This window comes from Salvelinus namaycush, chromosome 38 (genome assembly GCF_016432855.1).
Source record: "Salvelinus namaycush isolate Seneca chromosome 38, SaNama_1.0, whole genome shotgun sequence".
Taxonomy (NCBI): domain Eukaryota; kingdom Metazoa; phylum Chordata; class Actinopteri; order Salmoniformes; family Salmonidae; genus Salvelinus; species Salvelinus namaycush.
In genome coordinates this window covers 5,596,986-5,613,816 of record NC_052344.1, presented here as the reverse complement: position 1 = coordinate 5,613,816, position 16,831 = coordinate 5,596,986, and the positions used below count along the sequence as shown (strand labels likewise).

Genomic DNA, 16,831 nt, shown 5'->3' with positions numbered 1-16,831 from the left:
TCTCCTCATGACCGCCACTACCTCTCACCTCTATTAAAACTGGTGGTGGAGATGATGAGATGATGCTAGAGATGAGGATGTTGTAGGAAATGAGTTTGACCCGAGAGAGCATAGCTAGGCTAGCTACGGCTGTGTTGCACAACGCCCACCTGTTGCTGCTTGAAGTACATTATCTGCCAGAGCTTTGATCCGATAGGCTCCTTGTATGAAGGATATGATGATTTCCGATTCTGCAGAATCTATAGACTACATGACGTGACTGTTTAGACCCAGGAGGTTTCATGTATATATTCAATGATATTCAATGCATACATTTTATAAATGTATTACTAATTTAATGTGTGTACGATCAAGAGATATAATGATGATCTATGTACTGTCCATGAAGGCAATGAGAGCGTCATACATAGGCATTTTGTATGCCTAATGCTCCATGGTATTGACGTATGGAGGTCTCTTGAGGAATATTGCACACAATACAGTATAAATCAGTTCCTTTATTAGGATAACGCAATTGACTTTTATGCCAATTTGTTCAGCCATAAATGAAGCAGACATCAGCATTCATATTTGGATTTATTGCTCATGGTTATAGTTCCAGCCCTGAAGGAGAATCCAGCCTGGTTTAATATCTATTTATTGCTGCCGTTTCGTCTTTAATTGAGGTTTTATAATGATTCACAATGTCACTTGACACTTGGAGTTTCTCCTCCAATCTCAAGTCCAACCAGCACCAGAGAAAAGTATAATTTGATGCAAATATTGATTATTTTCCCACCTTTGGCTATGTGTTTCAGACCGTATTATTCATACAGCCGCGCTACGGTTCACTGAGACGGAATAAGTCCCTTTTCCCTTTTGAATGTATATTTCTATGGCTTTGGACTGTCTTTCACGCCAGTTCTTTCGTTCAAATCGACCCTGGCGTTCACAGCGTCACAGCAGGGGTCGTGAAGCTGTGTTTTGTGTCGGGGATAACAATCGGGAGATGAGCGTGCTACTGTAGCCTAGCTAGCACTGTTATATTGTTGTCAAGCGTCATGGTAGAGGTTGCCTCTCACACTCAGATGGTAGACACAGATAGGACCATGCCTGTTTGGGAGTGGGCTTTGAAGTAAGCAGTGAGCTCCTCTCCCTTTTGAGTCCCCCCCCCCCCCCCCCCCCCCACTCCCGCTCTCCCATATCTCTCTCTGTCTCTTTGGAGATAGCCCGCCACAAAGACCTTGTAAGGGAGAGAGAACCCTGCTTTCTCCTTTGTGGCGACTCTTCCCCCTTTGCTCTCTCTCCACTGAAGATTTTTGAGTTTGTTGTTCATTTTCTGATGTGTTTTTATTAAAATTTTATTGTGACGCAGATTAAAAAGCCTTGGCTCTAATCTGCACTCATCTCAAGAGTTGCGATACCAACATCAGGGAATATGCACTTAACCTCACTAGGGTATGTGGGACGGTAGCGTCCCACCTCGTCAACAGCCAGTGAAACTGCAGTGCGCCAAATTCAAAACAACAGAAATCCCATAATTTCAATTCCTCAAACATGCAAGTATTTTACACCATTTTAAAGATACACTTGTTGTAAGTCCAGCCAAAGTGTCCGATTTCAAAAAGGTTTTACGACGAAAGCACACCAAACGATTATGTTAGGTTAGAGCCAAGTCACAGAAAAAGACAGCCATTTTTCCAGCCAAAGAGAGGAGTAACAAAAAGCAGAAATAGAGATAAAATGAATCACTAACCTTTGATGATCTTCATCAGATGACACTCAGAGGACTTCAGGACTTCATGTTACACAATACATGTATGTTTTGTTCGGTAAAGTTCATATTTATATCCAAAAATCTGAGTTTAGGCGGGACGCTACTGTCTCACTTGGCAAAAAGCCTGAGAAAATGCAGAGCGCCAAATTCAAATGAATTACTATAAAAATCTAACTTTCATTAAGTCACACATGAAAGATACCAAATTAAAGCTACACTGGTTGTGAATCCAGCCAACATGTCAGAATTCAAATAGGCTTTTCGGCGAAAGCAAACAATGCTATTATCTGAGGATAGCACCATTGTAAACAAAAAGAGATAAGCATAGTTCAACCCTGCAGGCGCGACACAAAACGCAGAAATAAAATATAATTCATGCCTTACCTTTGACGAGCTTCTGTTGTTGGCACTCCAATATGTCCCATAAACATCACACAAATGGTTGATTAATTCCGTCGATATATATCCAGAATGTCCATTTATTTGGCGCGTTTGATCCAGAAAAACACCGGTTCCAAATTGTGAAACGTGACTACAAAATATCTCAAAGGTTACCTGTAAACTTTGCCAAAAAATTTCAAACTACTTTTGTAATACAAATTTAGGTATTTTTTAACGTAAATAATCGATAAAATTGAAGACAGGATGATCTGTGTTCAATACAGGATTAAAACCAACTGTAGCTAGCCTTCTGGTCACTTCTATCTAACAGGACACTTCAAGTGACTCTCCTTCAAGATGGCCGCACTTCTTCATTACACAAAGGAATAACCTCAACCAATTTCTAAAGACTGTTGACATCCAGTGGAAGCAGTAGGGACTGAAAGAAAGTCCCTTAGAAATCTGGTTTCCCAATGAAAAATCATTGAAAAGAGAGTGACCTCAAAAAAAAATATCTGAATGGTGTGTCCTCGGGGTTTCGCCTGCTAAATAAGTTCTGTTATACTCACAGATATGATTCAAACAGTTTTAAAAACTTCAGAGTGTTTTCTATCGAAATCTACTAATAATATGCATATCTTATCTTCTGGGGATGAGTAGCTGGCAGTTTAATTTGGGCATGCTTTTCATCCAAAATTCCGAATGCTGCCCCCTACCCAAGAGAAGTTAATGTATGATCAAAATTATGCAAAACATGTTTACATTATAAATATTATTTCTTCCTTTTTGTCTTTTGCCAACAAAAAGACACAGTCGGACAGACAGTCGGACAGACAGTCGGACAGACAGTCGTACAGACAGTCGGACAGATTGTCCGACCGTCCATCCGTCTGACCGCCCTGGGGGGGAAACATGGTGACACAATTAAGTAAATTGATGAAATCAAACAAATTCAAAACATACAATGAATTGTGTTCGTGCAGGCATTCTTTGTGAAAGACTACATCGTGAATCACCCGGAGGACGGGGAGAAGATCGGACGACTAAGGGAACTCATGTTCGAGCAGGTCAGTTTCCAATGTTGGAAAACACTAGCCCTACTTTAATAGGAGAACTGCTAAACCTTTGTGATGATATTTAATCTGGAAGAGATTAACGTTAACAAAGGAAATGCACTGTCTCCGACTCCCCTCTAGGCTCACATCCTGGAGTATGGCCTGGCCGTCCACGAGAAGTTTGTTCCTCAGGACATGAGACCTCTACACAAGAAGCTGGTGGACCAGTTTCATGTGATGAAGTCTAGTCTGGGGATCCAGGTTAGTGAAGGCCACTCAACAGGAGCACAATCTGTCAAATCCTCAAATTGACCTTCATCAAACCTGCATCAGCACAACCTTAACTCATGCTAGCATAAACAATATGCTAATCACATGTTTACTCCTCCCCTCCCTCTTCTCCTTCTCCCTCCGTTTGCCCTTCTCTCTAATCCCCACCGCAGGAGTTTCCGGCGTACGTGCGCGCCAGCCCCGTGCACTTCACCAATGGCAGCCCGCGTAGTTCATGCAGGAACTCGGTCCCCAACATCATCAGCCCAGATGGTGCTCGCGTGGTGGCCAGACGCAGGTGAGAAACACTGTCCTCGTCTCTCTCTCTCTCTCTCTCTCTGTTCTTTCCACTCTTCCTTTCACCTTCTCCCTTTTTTTCTTCTGTCTCTTCCTCTTTTCACTCCCTTCCTCATACTCTTTTCTTTCCTCTCCCTTTCTGTCTGCACATCCTATACTCTCTAGCTCACTCTCTCTCTCCTCTCCTCTCTTTCTCACTCCCTGGTATGGCACCATATGGGCGTAGGTGGGCAGCTCTCTGTGTGTGTGTGTGTGTGTGTGTGCTGCCAGGCTGGTGGACAGATTGTGTGTGTGTGCTCAGTGACCCTGCCATTCTCTACCTGTGACATCCTACCTCCATCGAGCGTAAAGAGGCACAAACCTACACTGCCCAGAGGGACACACAAACACACACACGCACCACCAGCCTCAATCTGTCACTGACATTTCTCTCACTGAGTTTTTACTGTCCTCTTAAGTCGACATCTTGCAAATGTAAAACTCACTAGCAGTTACAACATGTGATTTAAGGAGAGATATTGGACCTTTTTATCAGAACCATACGGTATTATGTCAGATGAAGGCTCAACCAAATTCTGAAAGTAACTGGTCTTATTTTCTCTCTCTCTTTCTCTCAATGTGTGTGTTATGTTTGTGATCAGTCCCCTCACCTACCCGGCTGTCAACCGCTACTCGTCATCATCGCTGTCCTCTCAGGCCTCCAATGAAGTGAGCAACATCACAGGGCAGTCGGAGAGCTCTGACGAAGTCTTCAACATGCAGGTACAATTCCAATTGAATTTACCCTCAACCACCCTTTTTCAGTGAATTCCTTCTTTTTGTTGGTGTTTGCAAAAGCTCACTTGAGAAAGGCACTGATCTAAACTAGATTTGGATAATTTCACTCCCCCACACGATTCTGGCTGTCTATAATTCTTAACTTGTCAGTGATGTTGTTGATGTAGTTGTTTGTCCCTGCAGCCCAGCCCATCTACCTCAAGCCTCAGCTCCAATCATTCTGCCTCTCCCAACGTGACCAGCTCTGCTCCGTCCAGCGCCAGAGGTAAGACTAGCAGAGAGAGAGGGAGAGAGAAAGAGAGGGGGAGGGGTTGAAACCAATGAAGAACAAAAATAAAAAGATATCACCTATTGGAAAGACACAACAATAACCCAAAACACAGTTGAATGCTTTTTGGCCTCAAACACTCGGTGGCATGGTGACTGATAGATCAGTGTTTTTCTCAGTTTTCTATGTACAGACTCAATGAACACAGCCTGGCCATAGAGACCTGCCATCACAGGCAGATCAGGCAGAGAGGACAGGCTGTGCACACTCTGCACTCAAAGAGAGGTCGAGACAGAGCTGCATTTCCTTTTACACTGCGAGGACTTTGCAGACATACAGGCAATTTTCTTCCCTAAAACTGAAAACAAATATGACTTTGAAAGAAAAACATTGGGAGAAAATATCCTCTCTAGAAAGAGAGAGAGAGAGAGAGTAAGAGAGTAAGAGAGAGAGGAAAAACAGCTCATATCATATCTGAAATATTATCAGTACTTGCCCTGGTAACAATCTGTATTCAGACCAAAATACTTCACTGAAACGAAAACGTTGTACTACTCGAGAACATCAAGAAGTCACTAGATAAGGGAAATGTGGTCGGAGCAGTCTTCCACGACATGAAAAAGTCCTTTGACACAGTTAATCACAGTGTTCTGATCTCCAAACTCCACGATTTCAATTTCTCAGACAAAGCCATAAGCTGGTTTGGTTCCTATCTGGAAAACCATGGACAGTGTGTGGTCATCAATAACATCAAATCCACATTTTAAAAAAAATTGTAAATTTTTTTTGGAATTCCGCAGGCTTTGGTACTTGGCCCGATTCTCTTCACGTTATGCATCAATGATTTATTTACCAGAGACCAGTGTAAGTGCCGATAGTGTTGTCTATGTGTTTGGTAAAACCTTTACTGCTGTCTCTAAACAACTGACAGAACACCTGGACTCAGCTGGACACTTGGTTGAAAACGGCCTCATTTTGTTTCTCAACAAGGAAGCTGACAGCGTCACTCTCTGTCAGCATCAAAGGAGAGACAATTGAACAAGTCAAAGTGGTGGAGTATCTGTCGATCAGCCTGGACCCCCGAAAAGATCAGTAGGAGCATCAAAGCAAACCTCCACTGTTTCACATTAATAAGAAGTGTCTGCCTCTTGACCGTGTCTTCTTATTCGTACATGCAGGGGTGTTCTCTCACATGTTCTACTGTTTAACATCCTGGTTCCAGGCCAGCCAGCCAGTGCTGAGACCCCTAGAGTCTCTGTACAACCTTGCACTGAAAATCCTGAACCGAAAGCACAACATTGTCACACCTTGAAAAGTGTTGAACTCTTCATCAAATTTGCAAATGGGAATCTTGTGTCTAAGTGTCTCAATGATTTTGCGCCTAAATCCCTGACCAAACGCATGCAGAAGCTGCAACGGCTTGGAATCTCCACCAGGGGGGGCCTCCTGTTGAAACCAGGGTCCCTCTAAATATCCCTCTAAAACTTCTATTGGCCAGTCCTCCTTCTCTTACAACGGAGCACATGCAGGGAACACTTCATCAGAAGATCATAAACAGCCGGAACATTTAATACATTCAAAAGAAACACCAAAGAACGGGTTGCTGTAGCTCCAACAGTGCAACCATGTATGAGCTGCTGTGTGTTATCAACAGACGCGCTGAGGCCCTCGTACCGCCTTCAAGTTGTAAATATGGGTAAATACGTAGGACATTTGCTTAGTGCTTCTAATTGTTGTGGAACATTTGATCCGAAGATTAAGGCAGAGACTATTTAATTGTATAATAGAAAAATCTTTAAGTAAGCAGCTGCAGGGGAGATCTATCTCTGATTTCACAGGGAAGAGCTCCAAGAGTAAATTGTTACATGCCCCTTATATAGTGGGAGGTGATAATACAATCATATAGTTTACGCAACACAGTTATTTAACACAAGCAACAGTCCCAGAACACAATGGCCTTGTGTTAGGGTGCAGACATACCAGGAGTCTACGAAAGGCATAACATCACAGTCCAACACAGAACACATCCCTTGAGAAGTTACAACAGCTCACCCCAAACTCTGCCACCACAATATGACATTTGCTTTGTGCGTATAATTGTGATAATGTACTGATATGTGATTTTAAATGGGATTTTAATTGATTATGCATGACCTCCTTTCCTTTTGTTTCCATAAAAGCCATTCTAGGGACGGTTGTTGAAAATTAGCATGAGATGGAAACACCCTAGGGATGATTGTTTGTTCATTGTGTCCATGTGTTTGTACTTGTCCCTATCCAAATCAACCAAACGACAAAAGGGATGAAAGTAGACAGAAAGAAAGAGTGAGAAGGAGAGAAATGTGATGGAGTTAGATTGGTAAAAACAAAGGATTGTTTGATTGAGAAATGTATGCATTGAACGCATACATGGGAGAAAGAAAGAGAGATGAAATGGAGAGACAAAGAAAATCTTGAGAGGGTGCATTGTTGATTGCACCTGGGAATCATAGAGAATGTCTCGAAGTCCTATAAGAAGCTTTTAACCACAGCCATGTGTTTCTGCCTGATGCAGATCATAAACATAAGAATATATGGAGACATTTATGGATGCCTATACACTCCTCTTGGCATCCTGTGCAACCAGAAGGACCCCTATAAAGCCACTGCCAGGACCATAAAGTGTTTAGAGAAGTACAGCAAAATGAACTGCCTGTAAGATGGTCATCTCATTCCCATATGATGTCCATTTTAAAGCTAATTGCCATATAATGTGTAATGGAAAAGGATCTATGGGCAGCCAGTGAATAGCTGTAATCATTACTGCCCGTAATATATATATGTGTGTGTGTGTGTGTGTGTGTGTGTGTGTGTGTGTGTGTGTGTGTGTGTGTGTGTGTGTGTGTGTGTGTGTGTGTGTGTGTGTGTGTGTGTGTGTGTGTGTGTGTGTGTGTGTGTGTGTGTGTGTGAGTTTATCCCTGGAATGAGAGTCTGGTGCCACCACAGTGTGACAGCCAGCCCGGCAGGTCTTTTATGTGCTGAGGTTAGTGAGGTGGAAACAGCCAGGGTGGAGGATGTGAAACAGGGAGCTGTTGGTTGGTCGATAGTTGTTGACTACCAGCTTCTATGCTCGTTTATTTGTGTGTCTCGCTCGTCTAACAAGACCACCTTTTGCACTTGTGTTTTTTGTGTCATCATTGGTTTAACACCTATTCTCATACTCCCTCCCTCTTCCTCTCTCTCTGTCTCTCGCTCTCTCTCCAATAAAACAAATAACACAACGCCTCTCCCCTATCTGATCTAGGTAACCTAGTTAAAGCATATTTATAATGTAACTTCACCGTACTGCTACGATTGGATAGAGCGAGGCTGTAACTCCACTCCTTCTCACATCTCCTTGCGTCTCTCTCCATCACTCATATCACTTGGAGCTGTTTACTGCTACTATGAGAACTAGCTCAATGGCGATGTAATTTGCTACCAAGCTATAAATGTGCATAATATCTAGCAAGGAGAGTGAGGGTAGGAAGAAAGAGGAAACGACAATGCATGTTCTGTCTGAATGTCTCAAGTCTGCCCATTAGGCATTTTAAAACACTTCCTTTCCTTATTACGACAAGCGTCTACTTCCTACTATTAACTGTCAGTTTACGGATACGATTGCTGCTGGTCAGATTAGCACACCAGTAAATAGCTAACGTTACACCGCAAGTCAGATGGCTCGTTGCTGAAAATGCTGCATGTTCAAAATGATAACCAGCTAACACTAGCTAGCTACATTGGCTCTTAGCAAAGAAAATGGATATGCTGACAAGATACAGTACGTGTCTTCCGCCCTAACAATAATTGTCCACAAAGCGGCATGGTGGGCTGTAACTCCCACCTATCCTTTCTTTGGATAAATTTTTAGAATCTTCGATGAGGGTTGATTACACAACCGCCTGTATTCAATGGAGAGAGATGCTATGCTACTAGCCTCATGCCATGAATATGCATAGTTATCTCAAGATAACTCCGATATAAAGTGTTTTTTCTCAAAGTTGCCAGAATGTCACGTGTCGTACTTGTATCAGTACACTCGTAACAACTTAAGCATTACAAAACAGCTATTAGATCAAATTAACCTTACGTAGAAAAAAAGCCATACATGTTTTTGTTGACCAAATTCGACACTCATTGACCTCAATACAAAAATGTCCTTGCTTGGTGGGCAAAACAACGAATAAAACGCCACCTGCTGGAGGGAGACAGATTTTCGGCCGAGTTGAGCCTCTCTTCCTCTTCCTCTCTGCTATTAGCTCCTATCTGATACCTTAGCACCATGTTTATCTAGCCAGCTAACTAGCATGGTAGCTAATATAGCTAGCTAGCTAACACCACAGACGAAAGGGTTAGTTATTCTAATCGTCGCTAACTGGTCACATAGCTATCTGCTTAGCTAGCTTCCTTATTGCATGCTTCTCCGGGCATGTCGACACGAGCCTTATTATTAGTGAATTAATTAAACTTATATTTTCAACAGAAGTTCGATTTTGGTCACTGTGTCAATTAACTCATTTCTCAATACTGCACCTTTCTGTTGTAGAATAAGCTAGCTTGCTGCTTCTGATTTTCTTCTGCATTGTGCAGTGCTCGTGGCTCAGGCAGTGAGTGTCGGGTGACATAGCAGCAGCTTTGCTATGTAGAGGGACTATCAGCAAAGCCAATAGAGATAGACAATAGACTAGAAAAGGCCAACATCGTGCCGTTAACTTTTTATGGCTGCAGGGGCAGTATTGAGTAGCTCTGTTTAAGGTGCCCATTTCAAACGGCCTCGTACTCAATTCTTGCTCGTACAATATGCATATTATTGTTATTATTGGATAGAAAACACTCTCTAGTTTCTATAGCCGTTTGAATTATGTCTCTGAGTGGAACAGAACTCATTCTACAGCACTTTTCCTGATATGGAGTGAGATTTCAGAAATGTTGGCCTCTGGTCCCAGGTCAGTTTTAAAGTCCATGTAAATCCTATGAGGATACAAACACTGCCCACGCCTTCCTCTAGATGTCAGTAAGAGGTGACAATTTGAATGGAGTCGATTGCGCAATCAGGGCCTGTATAAAAAGCCAAAGACCGGATGTACTGTTCTTTTCCTGCTGCGCCTGACGCACGATGGACGTTGGACCTGCTCTCTTTCCAAGCTTGGGTTTAGCCAGTAATATTTCGCCGGTCATGTTTTTACTCGTTATAGGTGTTAAAGACATCATAAGGTAGTTAATTTAAACCGTTTTATAGCAATTTATATCCGTTTAGTGCGATTTTGAGGCAATTCTTAGTGATGCACTTTGAAGCTTTGGGCACGTTTCCAGTACCGGTCGAACGTTAGTGGGCATTTCGACGGACAAGAGGACATCTTTCGACCAAAAGAAGATTAGACCCAAGAAAGGATACATTGCCCAAGATTCTGATGGAAGATCACCTCATAGTAAGAAATATTTAAGATGATAAATCGTTGTTCTGTCGAAAAATTTTAAACGCATATTCCGCCATTTTCTTTGGTATAGCTTCGCTTGGCGAACCCTGTATTGCACAGTAAGGATAATTTTAGAAATGTAATTCAGCGATTGCATTAAGAACTAATTTGTCTTTCGATAGCTGTCCAACTTATATTTTTTTAGTCAAGTTTATGAATAGTTAATCATGAGACAAGATCACTGTCAAATATGGCGCCCGACATTTTCAGGCTAGTTTTGCTAGTTTTGTCATTGTATAACCACGTTTTTTTGTGGCTAAATATGCACATTTTCGAACAAACTCTATATGTATGTTGTAATATGATGTTACAGGAGTGTCATCGGAAGAATTCTGAGAAGGTTAGTGAAAAAATTAATATATTTTGGCGATGATTACGTTATCGCTCTCTTTGGCTAGAATCAATGCTCTGGTAACGTTTGCACATGTGTTATGCTAATATAACGATTTATTGTGTTTTCGCTGTAAAACACTTAGAACATCTGAAATATTGTCTGAATTCACAAGATCTGTGTCTTTCCATTGCTGTGAGCTGTGTATTTTTAAGAAATGTTTTATGATTAGTAATTAGGTAATACACGTTGCTCAGTGTATTTATTCTAGTCGAGTTGTGATGGTGGGTGCAATTGTAAACTATGATTTATACCTGAAATATGCACATTTTTCTAACAAAACCTATCCTATACAATAAATATGTTATCAGACTGTCATCTGATGAGGTTTTTTCTTGGTTAGTGGCTATCAATATCTTTATTTGGCCGAATTGGTGATAGCTACTGGTGGAGAGAAAAAATGGTGGACAAAGAAAAATGGTGTCTTTTGCTAACGTGGTTAGCTAATAGATTTACATATTTTGTCTTCCCTGTAAAACATTTTAAAAATCTGAAATGGTGGCTTTATTCACAAGATCTGTATCTTTCATTTGGTGTCTTGGACTTGTGATTTAATGATATTTAGATGCTACTATTTAATTGTGACGCTATGCTAGCGATGCTAATCAGTGTGGGGGGGGTGGGGGATGTTGTCATAGGTGTACCGACCTCGGGCTTGCAGCCATAAGAGGTTTTAAATCGGTTCAGACGATTATTTGTAACCTAATATGTATTATAAACTGGGTGGTTCAAGCCCTGAATGCTGATTGGCTGACAGCCGTGGTATATCAGACTGTAGACCATGGGTATGACAGAACATTTATTTTTACTGCTCTAATTGCGTTGGTAACCAGTTTATTTAAGTGATAATGCCTGAGGAGATATTGGCAGGGGTGTTGTTAGGCACGAGACGAAGTCAAGGTCTGACAAACCGTGCCAATATATCCTCCAAACACTGGCTTCAAGGGCATTATCACTTTTATACAAAGGGTTACCAACATATTCAAATAATGATTGACATATTTTCATTACTTTATTTTGATGAATGTATTCATACTATTTCATCCTTCCACAAGATATATTCCCGACACAAATCTAAGGTTGCTACCCAAGCCGGCTGGTCGTTCGTTCTATTGGTTCGGTTACCAGAGACGCGACCCGGTCGTTCAGTCTTTTAGTTCTGTATCTATGGACGCGACCCAGTCGTTCAGTCTTTTTGTTCTGTATCTATGGACGGGACCCAGTCGTTCAGTCTTTTTGTTCTGTATCTATGGACGCGACCCAGTCGTTCAGTCTTTTTGTTCTGTATCTATGGACTCGACCCAGTCGTTCAGTCTTTTTGTTCTGTATCTATGGACGCGACCCAGTCGTTCAGTCTTTTTGTTCTGTATCTATGGACGCGACCCAGTCGTTCAGTCTTTTTGTTCTGTATCTATGGACGCGACCCAGTCGTTCAGTCTTTTTGTTCTGTATCTATGGACGCGACCCAGTCGTTCAGTCTTTTTGTTCTGTATCTATGGACGGGACCCAGTCGTTCAGTCTTTTTGTTCTGTATCTATGGACGAGACCCAGTCGTTCAGTCTTTTTGTTCTGTATCTATGGACGCGACCCAGTCGTTCAGTCTTTTTGTTCTGTATCTATGGACGCGACCCAGTCGTTCAGTCTTTTTGTTCTGTATCTATGGACGAGACCCAGTCGTTCAGTCTTTTTGTTCTGTATCTATGGACTCGACCCAGTCGTTCAGTCTTTTTGTTCTGTATCTATGGACGCGACCCAGTCGTTCAGTCTTTTTGTTCTGTATCTATGGACGAGACCCAGTCGTTCAGTCTTTTTGTTCTGTATCTATGGACGAGACCCAGTCGTTCAGTCTTTTTGTTCTGTCTCTATGGACGAGACCCAGTCGTTCAGTCTTTTTGTTCTGTCTCTATGGACGCGACCCAGTCGTTCAGTCTTTTTGTTCTGTCTCTATGCACGAGACCCAGTCGTTCAGTCTTTTTGTTCTGTATCTATGGACGCGACCCAGTCGTTCAGTCTTTTTGTTCTGTATCTATGGACGAGACCCAGTCGTTCGTTCTAAATGTTCCATTGCCATACTGGCTGGCAACGTTCTTTTCCCTTGCTTGCTAGCTAGCCAACGACGGCTAATTTACAGTCACGTCAAACAGTGCAGACAGAATAACAACAGTAGCTGCATTTGTTAAGCTGTTTTTCTAGTGACATTTATTCGGATACATCCATAACAATGAGCTAATGAGGTACGATTTCGCCTGGCATAGAACATGTGCTCTCTCGTTAGGACACGGTTCAGAGGAGCTAGCCAACAACACAGCCAACACAATAACTTAAAACTAAAACTGGAAAGACTGCAAACTAGCTGCACTTCATTTCGTTTGACCTTTTTTCAATTGACATTTCTTTGTATATATCCATAAAAATGATTCATGATTTCGACTGGCTGAGAAACGCTGCCTGCCTCTCTCTCTCTCGTCCCGACTCCCGACCCCTACACGTTCATTACTATGGGACAGTTGGAGATCGAATTTGAATATTGAAACAATGTTGCAAATGTCGGAGAGACAGACCGCAAGGTTTATACAAATCTCCGCTATTGAAAACTAAATGTTAGTCCAAAAGAAATGTGACATAATGTCTAGATGCTTTTTATAGTGGAGATCAAGTTTATAACTTCCCTGCCTATATATATATATATATATGTATATACTGTACTCTATATCATCTACTGCATCTTGCCATCTTTATGTAATACATGTATCACTAGCCACTTTAAACTATGCCACTTTATGTTTATATACCCTACATTACTCATCTCATATGTATATACTGTACTCTATACCATCTACTGCATCTTGCCTATGCCGTTCTGTACCATCACTTATTCATATATCTTTATGTACATATTCTTTATCCCTTTACACTTGTGTGTATAAGGTAGTAGTTGTGGAATTGTTAGGTTAGATTACTCGTTGGTTATTACTGCATTGTCGGAACTAGAAGCACAAGCATTTCGCTACACTCGCATTAACATCTGCTAACCATATGTATGTGACAAATAAAATTTGATTTGATTTGCCTGGGCTGATGAGACAGTGGATTGCGCAGTCAGATGGAACAGAGTAAAATAGGCATTTTAACATCATAGATTTAGCCGGTGGTAACTTGTGGAATATGGCCAATATACCACACCCCCCCGTGCCTTATTGCGTAAGTAATGTTTGTATCCGTGTAAGACTGTAATGTCTTTGATAATGTTTTAAAATGAATGTACAAGTATTTTTCTTTATGAGTTGGACCCCAGGAAGACTAGCAGTTGCCAATAAAATCTACATCTAAATCTCTCCTCACCTTTCCCTCCAGGTTCTCCCCAGCTGCAGGACAAACAGAAGCATTCCAGAGAGAACTCCGGCCTCTCTTCCAGGGAGAGACCCGTCAGTGCCATCTACCCCAATCCCCTAGACCCTGCACAGGTGAACACACACGGACAAATCAATAGACAAAGTATAGTTATAATACCTTTTTATTAAGATCTCTGCAGTTTGAACCCGAAGAGCTGTTCAGCAAGCATGACATGTCACTCACAGTATGGATTTCTCAAAGTTAAGACTAAACCTGAACTCCACAAAGTCAAGATATCTTACTTTCCTTTATGGATTTTGTAGCTTCAGTATTGTGCTGTCTCGTTTGATTTTTCTAGAGGGCGACCCCTCATCAAATAGGTGACACCACACTACCCCGAAGTGATCCTAACCTTTCTGCACCAGACAAAGGTAAAACATGTCTCATTGTCTTGTATGTCATCTCAGTCATTGTCTCCATCTCTCTTTACAGTACATGAGTGTATATAAGCCCAAAATCATTATAACACCAAAGTATCCTTGCCTATGTGTCGTACCAAGACACTAGCGTGCTGCTAAACAGTCGCTTCTCATCCTCCAGTCGGTCAAAGAGATCATAGCTATGGTCATCTGTCCGGACATGAGTGTAGTTGACAGACTGACCGGTGAGAGTGTGACAGACTTTGTCTGGAGAGTAGACATCTGCTTCAATGACAGCCTCTCCCCACGAGGTCTGTCCCTCCCAGCTCCATCAGCATTCACAGGCAACAACAGACACGTGAGGAATCCCAAATGGCACCCTATTCCTTAAATAGTGCACTACTTTTGACCAAGGGCCATGGGGCTCTGGGCCAATAGGGTGCCATTTGGGATACAGTCACATTAAATTGATGCTTCTTATTTATTAATATCAGCATGCGTGAAAACATGTTTATTCCCCAAGGGTTGATGGGATATGCCTTTTCAGAAGGCTATGCATATGTATAAATGCATATGTGTCTCAGTTTTTTATCCACAGATGTCCGTTTTGTATATTTTGTATGTTATATAAGCGCTTTATATTTTTGCATATTCCAGTGGGGCGGCATTTCAAATCTAGTTTGGAAGGGCCCTTGTGTAATTAAGAAAAGCTCAGCTGTTTGATTGCTTTCTGTGAACTTCACTGAAGGTTAGAGGTTCAGGGAAAATTAATGAAATTAGTATTTTATAGAAAATATACAAAAAATAATGTCAAACCACAAGCACAGCGGTGTGCCACTTGACGGTGTATTCACTTAGCTCAAGTGGAAATGCACAAACCAGGCAAACCTGCTCTTTTACACCAGTTTGTGGACGAATGAACTAAGCACAGGAAGAGCACCTTCGTATTAACAGGAGAGAACAGGGAAGTGTTATTTACAGTGGGATTTCTCTCACTGCATTCTTAACAGCACAGCAGGCGTTTAAGACCAAACACGTGTCAGTTTCATGATATTCAGTACATAAGAAGATTGAGGTGTGGGTGATTGTTAATAATAATTCATCATTTGGTGGGTGCTTGTATTTGTCCTATTTCACACATGTATTAATTGGAAATGTGTTTTTTGCATATCACACTCTCTCTGAGACACCCTCGGAGAGCTCGGTCACACCCAAGGTCTGCCATTCAGCGGGGATCATGGAGCAGTTAGGATTAAGTGCCTTGCTCAAGGGCACATTGACCGATTAAATTTAAAAAAATAATAATAATAATAATCTTCACCTTGTCTGGGATTCTAACTAGCAACCTTTCGGTTACTGGCCCAACGCTCTAACCGCTAGGCTATTTGCCACCCCAACAAATTTAAAGGTGCAGTCTGTCAAATCTCCACCTGACCATGCTTTATATTTAGGCTAAGAAAATCTTGAAATGTAGTAACTGTGTCATAAATCATCAGTTACAACAACGGACACGAATCCCTACCTCTGTTATTACATTTCCTGTTATCCACTATGATTACTAATATAGATCTAGATTCTGGTCTACATCATCTGTTGTGTTCTGATGTGTTGTGTTGTAACCCAATGAGCAGTGATTGATGCGTGTCTGTCTATATGTTTGTACACCAACATAGTGAGACCCACCTTCAGTAGCTGGAGTCTAGACAGTGTAAAAGAGGTCAACAACACACAGTTCTCTGACACTGTGGGAAAGTTGCTCTGTCCCCCTGTCCCTCCTAGGCCACCATACTCAGGTAAACCAATCAGAACACTCGACCAATGAGGAATGGCACTAATACTTTCCCCCATCTTTTGACACCTGGTGCTTCCACCTGCTCTCTTACAAGGCTCGTTGTCACGCTGTCAACTCTCTGCTATAAACTCAGCTGCTTTCTGTTCCTCCTGGTTTGCTTCTATAAATAACTTCTCCTTCACATGATGTACACATACTGTGTAATAATGGTCTGTATTCTAGCCTGGGTGCCTGTCTGTTTCTGCTCTAGCCAACTTATTGTCCTGCCAAAGGCAACCATCTAGCACTGTTGAGTACACAAATAGTCCAATACCCAAGCTATTTATTCCTTCTTCTTATTGTAAATAATATTTTGTTTTTCTGAACTGACTTGCCTAGTTAAATAAAGGTTTAATAATTGACTATCTGACAAGCTTTGGTCCAGGAGAAAAATCATAAAACAATCTATATGATTGACTTTGATGATTGCAGTAGAATCCCTATGTACAAATAAATTGGTCAAGCTCACGCCATAAAGCTGCGAATACTTTACTTTATGAATGTCCTTTATCTGAGCGGGAAAACCAACAACAGCCTAGAGGATATATTTTTCCTCTG

The 16,831-nt window shown here is 41.6% G+C and overlaps 1 protein-coding gene across 1 annotated transcript in view; it reads left to right on the top strand.

Annotated features, from left to right (window-relative positions):
- LOC120031797 (dedicator of cytokinesis protein 4-like) overlaps positions 1-16,831 on the top strand; it is a 163,008-nt gene that overhangs the window by 136,197 nt on the left and 9,980 nt on the right. Inside the window, exons 46-53 of the mRNA XM_038977616.1 lie at positions 3,121-3,204; positions 3,334-3,453; positions 3,636-3,760; positions 4,401-4,521; positions 4,720-4,801; positions 14,045-14,154; positions 14,382-14,454; positions 16,116-16,235. Of these exons, the coding sequence (XP_038833544.1) occupies positions 3,121-3,204; positions 3,334-3,453; positions 3,636-3,760; positions 4,401-4,521; positions 4,720-4,801; positions 14,045-14,154; positions 14,382-14,454; positions 16,116-16,235 (835 nt within the window). The remainder of the gene's footprint in view (positions 1-3,120; positions 3,205-3,333; positions 3,454-3,635; positions 3,761-4,400; positions 4,522-4,719; positions 4,802-14,044; positions 14,155-14,381; positions 14,455-16,115; positions 16,236-16,831) is intronic.